At 36.8% G+C, this 16,998-nt stretch overlaps 1 protein-coding gene across 1 annotated transcript in view; it reads left to right on the forward strand.

The window, feature by feature from the left end:
• The window catches only part of LOC150085296 (translesion synthesis protein REV1-like), a 195,165-nt gene that overhangs the window by 82,532 nt on the left and 95,635 nt on the right, over positions 1-16,998 (forward strand). The window contains exon 9 of the mRNA XM_090374516.1: positions 8,353-8,472. Coding sequence (XP_090230642.1) covers positions 8,353-8,472 — 120 coding nt within the window. The remainder of the gene's footprint in view (positions 1-8,352; positions 8,473-16,998) is intronic.

Here is a 16,998-nt window from a genome sequence, read left to right on the forward strand (position 1 = left end):
TTGTAACAACATGTTTATACCTAGGAGAGCTTCTCTTGTGCCTAGACTGCTTCGGAATCCAAATGTCAGAGATCACTGATTCAAATTTTTTGTAAATCCTGTTTTGGATTATCCATAGCAGCAGCTTCAACATGTGGCTCATCAGACTAATAAGACAAAAATCATTGCATGAGGTGATGATGTTCTTCTTTGGAACAGGGATGAACTAGGACCTCAACCAATCGTTAGGTAGTGTTCCATTTAAATATATTTTATTGAATATTTTGGTTAGGTCTTTCAGATTTTCTTCATCTAGAAGTTTCACTCTTTCAATTGGGATTTGATCCTAACCAACTGCCTTGCCAGTCTTTGCCACTCCCAGAGCCCTATTTTACTTCAGACTAGAATTTCAAGGCCTTCCTCCATAGGTATTTCAACATTTACATCTTGTCTAGCATCATCAAAAAAAGCATCTTGATGTAAGTTTCCCACATCTTCTTTCTGTCATTACCTCTTAAAACTAATTGATTCTGGGCATCCTTCTGTTTGTATTTCCTGTTAATTCTTTTAGCTTATTATGTAGATGGAAATTATCATGCTTTTGTTCTAATTCTGCTATCTCTGTTGATTTTTCTAGCATCCACTCTTCTTTTGCTTCCTTAATTTTTCTCTTTATCATTTTTTTGATCTGCTGGTATTTAGTTGGAGCACCATTTTTCAACTTCCTTCTTTCATCCATTAGGTTTAGGATCTCTTCTGTCATCCACTGCTTTTTTGCAGGTTGTTTTTCATCACTTAGAATTTCTTTTCCAGTACTGATAACAATCTTGCCAAACTCCTTCCATTCGTCATTTACATCTTCAGCTCTTACTCTGCTGTTTAATTTTATATTCAACCCTTTACTCAGTTTTTCTTTCATAGTTGAGGCCTTGAATTTTTCACAATTTAATCTGCTTGTCTTATTTCCTTTCTTAATGAACCTCAACCTGTTTTTGATAATAGGTTTTGGCTCCTTTGAGACTATTCCTAAAATGCTTATTTATCAGTATGAAGTCAATCTGATTTCTAAGTCCCTGGTTTGTCTTTGGGGGGGGGGATTTCTAAATATAGAGCCATCTAATATCATGCTCTCCTCTTGACAGAACTGTATGAACCAATCTCCTCGCTCATTTTGTAAACTTAGTCCAAAATCACCCACAATGTCAAGTACCTTTCCTTTGCCGATTTTGGCATTAAAGTCTCTTATGATGATATTTATACTTCATGTTTTTTTGTGTTACTTGTGATGTTTACGCCTATGTAGCCAGATAGGTAGGAGCAGCAGTGCATAGCACACACTTCTTGATTAGACCGAGGTTCGAGCCTGTGACCACCAAATACGGAGGTTGCGGAAAGGTCAGGGAATGACCACCGCATATCCCTGGAGCAATATGGCCTTAGTTGCTAATGCTCCTAAAAAACCAAATAACAACAACTTGTGATGTCTTTCAATTGCCTGTAGAATTCTGCAATAACATCATCACTCTTATCCGCTGTAGGTGCATAATAATGTGATCCGAGTATGGAATAAAATTAACTACTGATTTCTTCAGTGAATCATGGATCATAATTCCCACACTGTTTTTATGTGTATTGTCACCTGTCCCAGAGTAGTATAAGACCATACCATCAGAATGGCAGATTCCTGAGTTAGTCCATCTGGTCTCACTTAAACCGAGAATTTCTACTTCACAACATTTCATTTCCCTAGCCACATTTGCCAGTTTCCCAGCTTCATATAAGATTCTAACATTCCATGTTCCTATTTTTCCTGATGAAAGTTTTTGCCACCCGGGAATTCTTAGCAACTCTGTCCCATTTAAGGGACACCAGGGACTCGGGGGCCATCTCTCTCATTGTTACTAGCCATGGTGATTATTAGATTTTTTTGGACACAAAGGAAAACCCACTAAACATTTAAAAATTTAAGACACTGCCTGCCAGGACAGCCTGTTTCAGGATTCACTGGCTTTTCATCAGTCGTCTGGTGATCTCTATTAACAAACATATGCTGAACTGTGAATAATGTATTTTGTTTATGTGAACAGCCAAATGGTGTATGGAAATGAATATGCCTCTGCATTGTGTGGAATTAAGTATCACCATGCAGGCCCATGGTATTGTACTGCATGGGGCAAATACACCCAGTTCTATGGACTAAAGGTCTGTAGAACTTGGAAACGACCTATAATGTCCACAGTATGGTTAAATAGTTTTACTTATACAGTGTATGACTGTTTATTTGGACAAAATATATTATTCACAGTTCAGGATATGTTTAATAATAGAGACTGTCTGTCAGCTGATAAAAAGCTGTCGTGGTGGTGTCTCAGATTTTTAAATGTATAGTGGATTCACCTCTATTATGTTAGTGGATAATAGCATTTGTTTATAAATTGAACATAATTTAATCTGAAGGGTTGGTTTTGGGTGGGAACATAATGATAAAAATTGAGGCCAGTTTAATATACAAATTTTATTTTATTTAGATTGTTGAAGTGAAATCTGTCCCTTGAATCTTAATAGTATTGCTTTTACCCCTTCAAAAACACGTTTGTATTAGTATTGGCAAAATGTTGAGGTAGCAATTTTATACAGCATCAGCCAAGAAGGGTGGAAAAATAAAACTATTAACTGCTTTGTTTTCTCATTTCTACTAATAATTTGTTCAATCTTTCTTTAAATGTATTCAAACTACTCACTTCCATAACACTAGATAGTTTCAACAATCAGTTACTCTCTGGCTGAAGGCATCTATAATTTTTAATTTAAATTTGTCCTTTTGTATGTGTAGAGCAAAGGTAGAGTAAAACCATCAGTGTGTAGTTTACTCAACTCTTTTAAAGGCTTAAACACTTCACTTAGGCCACCAGGCAGATGTGCTGTTTCCATATACTGTATTTACATAGTATTCAATCTGTGGTCTAACTATTACCTTGCACAGTAGAATAATCATCCCTTTGTTGCTCCTGGCAAAGTTCTTGTATATCATTGATAGAAAACTGTGAGCTGTTGCAGCAGCCTCTCTGCATTCCTCAGACAATTTCATGTCAGGCCATGCCATTACCTCTTAGATCTTTTTCTTTGTTAACTACCTTCACTTTGGTGCTATCCAAATGGTATGTTATTCTAGGATTACTGCTACCTAAATGCAATTACCTTGAATTTATCAGTGTAAATCTCAGTAGCATAGTCTGATTAATATCATTAACCACTCCGTCTGCCTTTGAATCATCAGAAAACTTAAGATGTTTAAACTTGACATATCTGCATCAGTATCATCAATATTCATGAATGAACTTTAAAGGGCCTTAGCACAACCCTGTGATACTCTTCCTTTTATTGGTCTGTGAAAAGAAATGCTGATGCAGGTCTATTAATTTCTAAATTTTTAAGCTCATGTGAGCAGTTAACTTTATAGGTATTTGGCATATATTATCTTCTGTAAAGATAAAGCTTATTGGAATGGAAAATAAACATAAAGTATAGATTTATAGATAAAATTTGAAATGTTAAAAGTGCCTCTGACAATAGCAGTATTAACAAAAGTGAAATTTGTAGAAAGTATGGATTTTATTTGTTGCTCCTCTTCACTCTCCTTAAGAATAAGGATGAAATTGTAAATACCTTTCTCTGTGATAACACTCCAGAATAGGATGGGGAAACAGTTGGAAGGTGCCAAATCAATTTTATGCAGTCATTCATTGTTTGTATGCAAGATAATGCATCAGTTGTATTTATTTCCACATTCTGTTGTGCGATTTCAATAAAGATTATTATTGTAATGTATGGAGTTTTATGCTATAATTTATGTATAAGGAGAATGCATATAGTGAGCTTTCAATATGTATTTGAAATGGGGCAGAAAGAAACTCCAATTAATTGTTCATTAACTACAAGATTACAATTGAATATGATATTTCTTTTATACCACCACCTGCTGCATGTTTTATATGTTGAAAATAAGTTTCATATTCCAGTGCTGAGTGATCTTTGTTTCATATATTTAATAGCTATGTCACTTTTGTTATGAATAAATCATTCATAGATAAAAATGTTATGTAATGTAAAAAGTTATATAAAAATGTTATGTAAAAAGTAATGGGACTACAAATAAAACAATTAAAACAGTGATAACCAAAGACCAGATGTTGTTGTTATTTGGTTTTTTTTTTTTAGGAGCATTAGCAACTAAGGCCATATTGCTCCGGGGATATGCGTTGGTCATTCCCTGACCTTTCCGCATCCTCCGTATTTGGTGGTCACGGGCTCGAACCTCGGTCTAATCAAGAAGCATGTGCTACGCGCGGCTGCTCCTGCCCACCTGGCTATGGAGGTGCCAAGACCAGATATATAAATAGTTAAATAAGATTGAAGAATAATGGTTAAATAAGATGAAATTTTGAGGAAGTTAACATTTTTGAAATGAGGTCTTCTCTTCATTTCATAAATACAGGCAACCCCTGTATAACACGGTACTTCTACAATACGGTTTTGCTCTAACATGATTGATAAACTGCGGCAATCCTCGCACAACGCAGTACTTATATAACATGGTTTCACTCTAACGTGGTTAGAGAAATTCGGTAAAATTCGCATAACGGTATTTTTGAGCTTTTGTGCGGGGGAAACCCTGCTATTACGCTGGATGTGATTTTTCAACATTTCCATTCTTTTTTGAATCCCTGCTGTTGACTCGCTAGTCAATAAAAATTATTGAGAAATCCCTGTATTTTATTTTGTTGGGAAATTCCCTTGTTATGTTTTGTGCTATTGAACTTGTGAAAAAATCTAGATTTCAAAGTTTTATTAATATTGTATAGCACACAGGGCCATCCAAAAGATTTAAGTCATCTAAACGTTGAAGTTATGTTCCTAACACCACAGTTGTACTAGGTTAATACGACTTCTTTTATTCAGCCATTAGATCAAGGCATTATATCCAACTTTAAAACTCATTACATCAGAAAATCGTTACAATAGATTTTGGAAAATATTGATTCTGATCTACCGAAGTAATGGGGACATGGATACATTTCTCGGTTGTGGATTGTATCAGAATCATAGCTTTATCACTGAAAGAAGTAAAATGGTTAACTTTAAATGTGTGTTGAAAAATGTATGGCCAGAGTCAGTTCATTCAGGAAATATGATCGAACCGGCAGAAAATAGAACCGGTGCGATAGTAGAACTTGCTATGTTGGTAGGATGGGAAGGTTTTGTTGTATGACTACTGAAGCCCTTGTGGGTAGCACAGTTGATAGAATTGTCCTTCTCCCCACACCAGGTGGAAAAGACTTGAGTTCGAATCCCATTGATGATGGGAGGAATTTTTATGGGTCTTTTCCACAACGTGGTTGAGCTAGTCGGGCTCAGGCAAGGGTAGCATAGTTTTTTCTCCTGCAAACTTGCGTCCAACAAAACAGAAAATCGATCTCGGGACACACAATTTATAGACAGTATACACAGAATAACATGGCCTTAGTCGCCTATGCTCCTAAAAAAATAAAAAAAAGATATGATTACTGAAGACGTTCAAGAATGGTAAAAAAGAGGCTGGTGAAGCAGATTTGGTGGAAATGGCATCAGAGGTAAACCAAATCAATTCAGAGGATGATAGCGCAGATGAAAATTCTAAACTTCCAAATTTTATACTAAAAAGCATGCAGGAAAGCCTAAAGTTAGCCAAGCAATTAGAATCATATTTTTTTTAATGCAGATTCTTGAATGAAAGGAGCCCAAAGTTCAAAAGGATGCTTCAAAAATACTTAGTTCCATATGATGAAATTCACAAAGATTTATCAAGCAAAAGCAAATAAACCCAGATTACTGATTTTTTAAAGAAAGCAGAAGATACACAAAGTCTAGAATGGTGTATTTTTAGTTTTTTTAACATTTTGTTAACGAAATAGTGTATTTTTGTTAGATTTTGGAATGTAACCCTCTCCTTTTTATACTTTTTCTTAGTCCCATGTAATATGGTTTCGCACAACACAACATTTTATAGGAACCTAACTACCGTGTTATACGAGATTTACCTGTAAACATTCTCAAGCAACCAAGGCTATGAAAAAAAAAAAAAAAAAGTTGTATTTCAATAGAATTATTGTGTCATCTGTAGGCACATGATTGCAATTAGGTTTTATGAGATACTGAAAACAGAGAGAAAAATGGTAACTGCATTTTAATTTTTTGTAAATATTTACCATTCTTTCATCCCTAATTTTTTAAAATAAGTTTTTAATAATTTATTAGAGCAATTTAAAGGTTCACTTTAATTTTTAATGAGCTGAACACCAGTATGATGAAACTATTTTTTTTTTTTTTTTTTATGCTTACCACATGAACACTGCTCTCACTTCTTGCCATATGGCTTCTGTGCCTTAGATGCACAATAGAAGATGGCACTGGGCCCTGTCACTCTGAATATGGAACAGTGCCATATTATCAAATACCGTACTGTTCCATATCAACTCATCAGAATTCTACTCAGGTTATGTGCACAGTATGGTGAAGGGATCTTATTATGTACAAGTATAAGTATGTACTGATGTCACAAGTTTTCAGAATGCTGTAAAGCATTCACTAACTAACCGTATGCACATGGTCAGCCAACCACTGCCACCAGTACAAGCATTCATTGCATCATGAAACTGAGTTTGGAAAATGGGAGTGTACAGTGTGTGATATTCCAACAGCATTATTTGGAAGTTTGAGAAAACAATTCATTAACACAACTCATTATACTAATTATTCTTGGTCATTTGCTTTCTGCCATTCAGAAAAGTGCAAGCATGATGCATGCCAAAGACATTGATTTTTGATGAGGTCTATTGCATTGTTGCATTCACAGAAAATTGCATCAGCTTGAATTAAAGGTAGCTACATAACTAGAGTGAATACTGACTGGATGCACAACTTCCTTGAGTCAAAGCAGTGCAGTCTGTGATATTACATCTAAACTGTGCAGCATTACAACCTAATGTGACATGAGATATGATCCAAGTAATTATCCAATATTCAAGCAATATTGCATAAAAAAAGTTCAGTTAATGGTCCAGATCATCCTGCATGATCTGCTTTGGCAGTTCAACAATACTGATAATCTTGGGCTGGGAAATCATCAGCTGTGTTCTCTTTAGAGTTTTTTTTTTTTTTTTTTTAATGAAACCCCAAGCATGAGAAGTATTAGTAGTAGTAGTAGTAGTAGTAGTAGTAGTGGCACTTGATGCAAGAAAGCAAGTGTAGGAGCTTATGCAGCACCAGCCAAAAAAAAAAAAAAAAAAAATCACACCATACCCTCCAATTGCCTGTCCAGTTCCTCCTTAAATTTATTTAACCTATCAACTTCCACAACGACAGATGGAAGTTTGTTCCAGCAATTAACCACCCGCTGGCTAAAGGCAAATTTCCGCACATCTATTCTACATCTATCCTTTCTTAATTTGAACTTATGTCCCCATAGGTTCGTATTCTGAACAAGTGGGAGGATCCCATCAGAATTCAGCGTGCTCAACCCATTCAAGGCCTTATAGACCTCAATCAGATCACCGCGCAGGTGCCTAGTCTCCAGCCACTGCAATTTGCAGAACTTAAGCCTCTCTTGGTAAGAGGATCCCTTCACCTATAGTGACCTATAGTTCTTTATGGGTTGAAGGTGGAGAAGATGAAAGAAGATACTTGTTGAAGTTAGACTTGAATTTCTGTAGATTTTAATTTTTAGGAAATACCTATGAAGGGAGGTTGTTCCAAAAAATGTAAGTTGAAGGAATGAATGAGGAAGAAGAAGAAAAGTTTTCTGTGAGTGTGAAGTTGGACAGTAAAAAGATGCTGAATGATTGCAACATCCGTTTACAGTTTGGACTTTACCTACTGATGTTCATATGTTTGGGTTAATGAAATAGCATTTGAGAAGGTAAAAATTCCAAATGGATAAAGGACTGAAGTGCATTGTCCTGAACCCATGATCAGCATGCATTTGCTATATTGCCAGTAAGAGTGCCTTGCTATGATGATGTAGTGAAGTGATATTGCATAAGGAGAGTAGTACCTGATGCTGTTTGATCTCTAGTCACTGATGTGCCTAAAACACAACTAGTAATATCTTGAAAATGTGTGTGTGTGTGTGTGTGTGTGTGTGTGTGTGTGTGTGTGTGTGTGTGTGTGTGTGTGTGTGTGTGTGTGTGTGTGTGTGTGTGTGTGTGTCCACTGGGAGCTGAATAATAAAGTCTTTTTTTTTTTTTTTTTCATTTAAAATGAAATATTGTAATACATTTTTTGTTTGAAATAATTGTTTTCTTTTATTAATAGTTTTTTTTTTCCTTTATTTGTTAGCACATAATATTCTTTTGGCTCGACTGGCCACCAAAGTTGGAAAGCCTAACGGACAGTACTATCTTCACCCTGACAAGGTTAATGCATTTATGAAAGATCAGAATATAAATGATTTACCAGGTATTATTCGTAAATAAAAATATATTGCATACTTGATATTCAACGAGTTCTCTAAAAATTCTTCTGCAGTGTGACCTCAAAATAACACAACTCATTATACTATCTGGGGAGGGGAACAATATACACTGAGTGTCTACTTCAATGCCTAATGAAGTGGATATGCACATCTACTTAATGAATAGTGAATTGGTTCCCATTTAGTATTAGTATTTAGTATTAGTATTAGTAACGGCCGTATGGTGCAAGAAAGCCTATGGCTTATGCTGCACCAGCCAAAAAAAAAAAAAAAAAATCCGAACAAAACAATGATAAAAACAAAAATTAAATAAATAAATAAATAATAATAATTAATAAATAAATAAAAATAATAAAATGAAATTAAAAATTAAATAAAAAGGAATTTAATCCTATCATCCTATGCGCTTCCCTTACCCGAAAGTACTATCCAGATGACCTTTGAATTTCCCCAAACTGTCGGCCTCTACCACCCATGAAGGCAACTTATTCCAGTAATTTATAACTCGCTGGCTAAAATAAAACTTCCTGCAGTCCAATCTAAACATTTCCCCCCGTAACTTGAATTTATGTCCCCTAGTTCTAGCATCATTTATAATCTTGAAAATTTTGTCCTCATTCATTTTACTGATGCCTCTCAGAGCCTTAAACACCTCAATCAAATCTCCTCTAAGGTGTCTAGTTTCCAAACTCTGCAACCCACATATTCGAAGTCTTTCTTCATAAGGACGCCCTTTTGCCGATCTCACCAGGCGAGTTACCCTTCTTTGCACCCTTTCAAGAAGCTCGATGTCTTTCTTTAGGTGCGGTCTCCATACTTGAACACAGTATTCCAAGTGTGGTCTAACGTAGGCCTTATATAATGGGATTATCACGTCCCTATCTCTACTTGCAAAAGTTCGATAGATCATCGATAGGACACCATGGGCCTTCCTTGCAACCTGTTTACAATGCTCAGAGAATTTCATGTCTGACCGTATCGTAACACCCAAGTCCCTTTCCTCCAGTACTGGGTTTAGTTGAACTCCACCAAGTGAATAAGTTATTTTGGGATTACTGTTTCCCAAAACTTACACTTTGTTGGATTAAAGCACAGCTGCCATTTTTCTGACCATTCTTGAAGTCTATCTAGGTCTCTCTGAAGAAGCTCAGCTTGACAGTGATCATTAACTACTCTACCAATTTTAACATCATCTGCAAATTTAGACATCACGCCCTCTATCCCTTCATCAATGTCGTTTATGAAAATTAAAAACAACAGTGGTCCTAATACTGATCCTTGGGGAACCCCACTTCTTACATCAACCCAATCTGAGGAATAGCCATTTATCACAACCCTCTGCCTCCTGCCTTGAAGCCATCCTTCTATCCATCTAAGGATTTTCCCAGTGATTCCAACCTGTTCCAGCTTATAAAGCAACCGCTCATGTGGGACTGAGTCAAAGCTTTGCTGAAATCTAAATAAACACTGTCGAAATTATTCCCTAAATCCAGCTCGTGAGTGACCCTTTCGAAATAGCGAACCAGATTTGTTAAACATGATTTTCCCTTTAGAAAACCATGCTGAGTATCCTTGAGAATTTCAATTCGATCCAAATGATCCTGAATTCCACCCTTGATCAATGCCTCCATGATTTTCCCTACTACTGAAGTCAGACTGACAGGTCGATAATTTCCCACTTCACTTTTAGAGCCACCCTTATGTATGGGAGATACATTTGCACTTTTCCAATCCAAGGGAATCTCCCCAGAGTCTAGTGATGCTCGCATAACCAGCCTCAGTGGTTCAATGCACTCGCTTGCCGCCTCTCTTAAGATTATAGGGTATATTCCATCAACTCCAGGAGCCTTACTAGTCTGTAGGCTTGAAAGTTTTTTCATTAAATAATCTTGCGAAATTTCAATATCATTAATTACATATTTTTTAACTTCGCTCCCACAATTTCCCATTGCCACAAAAGGCTTTTCATTTGTAAATATCGATGCAAAATAACTGTTGAGTTCATCTGCAACGGCAGCTGGTGTATTTATTACTATCCCCTTTCCCTTACGTAAAGGTCCGATCTGGTTTGTCCTGCTCTTCTTGGCATTTATACATGTGAAGAATTCTTTATCCCCCCTCTTTGCTCTGTTTGCTAGTGATTTCTCATAAACTGCCTTTGCCTGTCGAACCTTTTCTGTGGCTCTATTACACATCACCTTGTAGCTGTTATAGGCTTCAGTACTTTTTATTGCTCTGTAACTTTTCCATGCCACCTTTTTCTACTCAAGTAATGTGGCAACTTCACTATTCATCCAACTTGGAACCCTTCTCGTGGAGTATTTTTTTAATGGTATATACGCATTCAAGGCATCTGTAATTAATGTTTTAAAAGCGTACCACAGTTCAATTGTATTCATTCTCTGTGCGATATCTACCCAGTTAGAGGCCATGTAGTACCTTAAGGCATCGTAATTTCCTTTTCTGAAATTAAAACCCATTCCTTTGCCTTTTACTTCTGCTACCTCTCTCGTCATCATCCACCGTAGAACTCCGTGATCACTTCCTGCTACTGGTTCTTCTACTGTCAGCCCTGTTATGTCATCTGATTCATGTGTGATGATGAGGTCTAGGATATTCTTTTCTCTAGTACTTTCCCTGACATGTTGATACAAATAACAGTCATCTAGTTGATTTAAAAATTTTGTTCCCCATGTCGAGTTTCCTTCCCATTTACTCCAATCAATTAGAGGCAAATTGAAATCACCCATAATAAGGCATTGACGCTTACTTGCCCATTCCATTTGCATGTAGAGGCTTTTGTCATAGTCTTCACAATCACCTGGTCTGTAGATTACGCCTACTCGCATTGTACCTTTGTTTCCAACTATCTCACACCATACAGACTCTATACTAGCATGTGAAATGTCTGAATCCGGGAAAGCTATCGTCGCACTCAGGCTGCTTCTGATAAGAAGCATTACCCCACCACCCCTTCTATCTACTCTATCCTTCCTAAATACATTATACAAGCCGTACTGAAACTCATCATCCCCAATTTTCGGGTGGCACCACGTCTCCGTAAGCCCTATTATGTCCGTGTTACTTGTTTTAACCAGCAGTTCCCTCTGAACAGCCTGAATAAACTCAACAAGGTGTCAAAAGTGCACCGTGGTGAGATGCTGGTCCATGTTGACTCATTTGGCGACTGGAGAGACCACTGCAGCAAATTAATTTCATTTTCCTGGCACTAGTTCTGTTCAATTCTGGCTTTGTGACATAGCACATTATCTGTTTGAATAACGTGTTCACAGATGAATATAGTGCAGCCATGATGGGATAAGTCTGGTCAGAAACAAGTTCTAGATAACCTGTGACATCCAAATATTGCTCTGCTGGCATGTGAGGCCCAGTGCATTAAGAAAACACTTCCCACATTATTACTCTGCCGCCACCATCCTGCATTGTTGACACCTGGCAAGATGAGTCCATAGACTCCTGCTATAAAAAAATAGCAGGAGTCTATGGACTCCTGCTATAATAAATAAATAAAAAAATTTATTTATTATTTATTTTATTTTTTTTGCCATATTCTGGTCCTCGTGTCAGTGTGAAAGCAAGAACCAGGATTTTTGTTCCTCCGCTGTCAAGTGTTGGTGTTCCTGGGCCTACCGTAACCATACCTTCTTGTTTTTTTCTGACAGGAGTGAAACCTGGTTCAGTTGTCAGCTGCAATACCCCATGACAAGTTTCAAGGTTAATGCATTTATTAAAAATCAGAATATCTTGTCTGGAATGCTTTTTTTGATTACTACTGTTGTCCTGGTTTGTTATTGACTGCATGTTGCCTTCCTATTACCCTTTGTTGACTTCTTGCATCGAATTGTTTCCAATCACAGGAGGATCACTACTGGCTTGGATGTTATTAGATTATTGGACCAAATCTCGATACACCCTAGATACAATCATGAATGAAATGATGGGTTTCAGGTTTCAATGTACTCATATTAGCATGTTTAGTGCTGATTACTATGCTATATTCAAAGTCACTTAAATATTTCATCTTGCTCATTCTCACACTGAATTGCACAAATACAACATCCTTACATATATATCCACCTGATTTATGTTGCATGATATGAATATGTGCTGTTACCAAAGGAGCACTTCTTTTCTTGAAAAGGGTAGGTGTACCTAATAAAGTGGCTGCCCAGTGTAGGTCATTTATCACTTAATTTCTATATAAAACCAGCCATACTGATGCAATAAAAACTTGATAAAAATAATCCACTTGTTTGCTGTTACATTAAAACAATATATTAATATAGTGCTTTTTTCACTACAATAATTAATACTTTTTCCAAAACAATATCATGCTTTTTATATAATAATATAAAAAAGCATGACACATGCAATATACAAGTATAATAAAATAAAATAACACTTGGAATCTTTCAGTAACAGTACATTACTATCTTCACCCTGTACTTAAAAAATCCAGGAAGCATAGCCAACGAGAATCATAGGGAACTCTTTCATTGCTGGATGGTCACCATTTTAATTTTTTAAAAGAGTAATTTTAATTATGTTTAAAAATCATTAGTTATTTTTTTAATCCAGGCATGTGTAAGATCTCTAAATTTACCTGTGACATGTCCCCTCCCCCAACTATTAGAAGGTCACAGTTAATCATTCTGCGAAATTCAGCAGCTTCCAAAATAGGATGCAATCTCAGTCATTCATTTCATTAACCATAATGGGCACATCCTCAGTGTTTGCAACCACTGATATGCAAAGAACACCATTAATTAACCAGGGAAGCTAGAAATATGACCAGCTTATAATGATTTTTTCCACGTCATGTACCTTGTAACAAACTAAAGAAATCTTGAGTGTTATAACAAGGTAGTAGACTGATGAAATGCATCCCCCCCCAAAAAAAAGAAAGAATATGAAAGTATAACTGATTTGTGAGGAGGAAATGAATTACAATAATAATAAACATTAAAGGCAAAGATAAAAGCTTAGAAGAAGGATGGCAAAAATGTTTTCCTTGCTGTCTATTAATCTAGGATTATAATCCCAGGATTGTAAACATTGTCCCCTCTAGTGAGAGTTTTGGAGAAATGGGATTTTTGTTCCTAAAATGCCTCGGTAAATCATTCTTTATTTCTTTTTCACGTTTTTGTACTTTCTTATTCACTTATTTACACTTTTAATCATATAATCCTGTTAGATTATTTGAAGGCAAGGAAAAGATTCACGTTTTTTCCCCTCCCCTCCTGCTAACTTTTATCTTTGCCCTTGATTAGTTAGTAATGTTGTCCTTAGTTAGTAATGTTGTCCTTAGTTAGTAATGTTGTTGTTGTTGTTATTATTATTTGGTTTTTAGGAGCATTAGCAACTAAGGCCATATTGCTCCGAGAATATGCGGTGGTCATTCCTTGACCTTTCCGCATCCTCCGTATTTGGTGGTGACGGGCTCGAACCCCGGTCTAATCAAGAAGCGTGTGCTACGCACTGCTGCTCCTTCCCACCTGGCTATGGAGGCACCAAAGTTAGTTAGTAATGTTGTCCTCTCCCTCCAAATTAGTGTTGCCCTCATGCTTTTTTTTTTTTTTTTTAGGGTGGGGTGGTATTTTACTTGTTATGGCAATGGTTTAGTCTGTTACTTTATAAAATTGGAATTTCTGGAGGACCTTGTTGACGTGCAAAGTTCATTTCAAATGACTTCCCACTAAGGAGCTGCTAGTTAGCACTCAAATGGTCACCTGGGAAGCTGCTTTTCTCAGCATTTCTCTGTGTTTTAATCATACATATTTGTTCTGATTGTTTAGGCCTAGTAAATCACACAGAACATATAAAATGTACACTGCCCTATCATTAATATATGGACAACTCTTCATCGATAGTTGTTCACATCCTACCTAAGCACGACATGTCAGTGGTGCTTTGGTGTTTTTGTGGTACTATGAATATGCCCATAGGGCTTTAAGGAGACAGTAGTATGATTGTGAATGAAGATGATGCAACTGAGTTAAAAGACTTCTAGTGTAGAATGAATAATAGGATTCCGCTTAAGTAATCTCTATGGATAAAGGGATGGTTGAGTGGGAGAAGACAGAGTGGTAATCGATGGACATTGCTCTTCATGAACTAATGTTATTAGCGGAGTTCTCCAGTGTTCAGTGATGGGGCCCATTGTTGTTTTCTATATTTATCAATGATATTGATGAAGGTATTTAATGCATTTATCAGGCTTAATGTCCAAGTTTGCAAATAATACAAAGGTTGGTATGGTGTGCTACTGCAACAGGATCTAGAAAAGTTGGGTAGATGGACTGAGAAATGGCAATTGAAGTTTAACATTGATAAATGCAAAGTACTACATATGGGTAGCAGTAACCCCGGGATTATGTACCAACTGTGTGGTACTACACTCAGGGTAGTGGAAAATGAGAAAGACCTAATTGTGCATCAGATCTGAAGTTGTCTGAGCAATGCAAACAGGCTGCCAGGACAGCTCATGGGATTTTGTCAGTGATATACAGGAATTTTGCTAGCAGGGATAAGGTTTGTTTGTTTGTTTTGGTTTTATTGGCGCATCAGCTACTAAGGCTATAATGCGCCAAGACCAGCAGGGATAAGGAGGTGATTATCCCATTGTATAAGGCATTGGTCTGGCCACACCTTGAATACTGCATACAGGTCTGGAGGCTTCATTTTAGGAAGGATATGGAGCTGTTGGAAAGAGTACAGAGAAGGGCAATGGAATTGGTGAGGGGAACAGAGGGGTGCACCTACCAAGAAAAGCTTCAGTTCTACAAATTGCAGCATTTGAAGACTTAGGCACCTGCAAGGTGATCTGATTGAGGTGTTTTAAGGCTTTGAATGGATTGAGCAAGCTCAATGCCGATGACATTCTTCCTCTTGCTCAGACCACACATGAGAGGGCACAAATTCAAATTGAGGAAGGATGGTTGCAGAATAGATATGCGGAAGTTTGCCTTTAGCCAGCGGATGGTTGATTTGATTGTTGGAACAAACTTTCATCTCTTGTTGTGGAAGTTGATAGTTTAAATAAATTCAAAGTAGAACTAGACAAACTATTGGACTGAATGAATAGGTGAAATGGGAGGTGTCGTGTTTTCTTGGGCTGAAATAAATTTGCTTTCTTGCATCATTTGCCACTGCTAATGCTAATCAGTCTGTGCATGATGTTTCAGAGGAACTGAAGATCACTAGGTCAACAATTGGTTATGTAATCTGCAAATGGAGGCAGACTTGTGCTGGAACTGTTACAAAACAACCTGAGAAAAGCCTCAAAGCTAACAGAGTGTTATAAAAGAGCCAGTAAAAAAATGTCCACTCAGAACATAAGTCAATGTTGTTTCAGCACCCATAGTTCTTCAGTGAGATTGGGACACATATCAGAACCAGTACATTATGCAGGATGCTTCATGATATGTTTTACCACAGTTGTGCAACTGTCCTCGAGCCACTAATCATCCTGATTATTGCTAGACACTGTCTAGCTTGGTGTAAGGCCCGCTGTCCGTGGACTGTAGACCGAAAGAAAGCTTTGCTTTGGAGTGACGAGTCACGGTACCTGGTCTAGTCTGATGGTTATACTTGGGTGTGGTGGATGCCCTGAAAAAGCATCTGCCATACTGTATTGTCCCAACAGTTGATGGGCTGGGGCTATTTTTCATGGTTTGGCCTGGGGCCATTTGTTGTTTTGGACAAACCATGAATGCTTGAGGTTTATCTAGAAATCCTTGACAATAATGCCTTGTCCTTCGTTGTGGCAGCACATCGGAGTCCCATACAGGAATCCCTCGATTATTGGTTCTGCGAAAGTGGCACGCTTTTCGAAATTGCACTAATCGAAGTTAATAAATACAAAATAGCCTAATTCGTTCCAAGACCTACAATATATCAATCAATATTTTTAAAAATACGTTTTTTTATGGCAATTTAATGTACAATAGTATAAAAGCAAAGGATAATTATAAATATTTGCAGTACAGTAATCAAAAGTTTATTAAAATTAAAAAATTACAATATATAACTCACTTTATTTCTTTGTAGAATATTTCAAAAGGCTGGTTTGTGCAGACTTTTCTTTCTTCCTTTTATCATAAATTTGCTTGTATGGATACACATCTTTTTCAGTGTTCCTGCGAATTTGCATACTGTGCTCGATATCTGGGTCTGCATCCATGATTAGTTGTTTCAAATTTTCAGCTGCGTGAAATATTCCTTCAATTTCTTTTAATATCAACTTCTTTTCTTGAACATTTTCTTCCTTGCAAATTTTTGCCATATGCTCATTGTTCACCAATATTAAGGAGGTCAGAATCCCTTAATTGTTCTGAATGTGATTCCAGCAATTTGCGAACCATCACTGTTGTCGATTTCATCTAAGCCTAGATCTCTTCCAGTATTTGCTATTTCGTAAATAACAGTGTTGACATGAGTGAAACTACAGAAGTCATTTGCACAATGTGGCAAAATATGCTTCCAAACTG

Source organism: Mastigoproctus giganteus, chromosome 5 (assembly GCF_048544385.1).
Source record: "Mastigoproctus giganteus isolate SK-2022 chromosome 5, ASM4854438v1, whole genome shotgun sequence".
In the NCBI taxonomy this organism is placed as follows: domain Eukaryota; kingdom Metazoa; phylum Arthropoda; class Arachnida; order Uropygi; family Thelyphonidae; genus Mastigoproctus; species Mastigoproctus giganteus.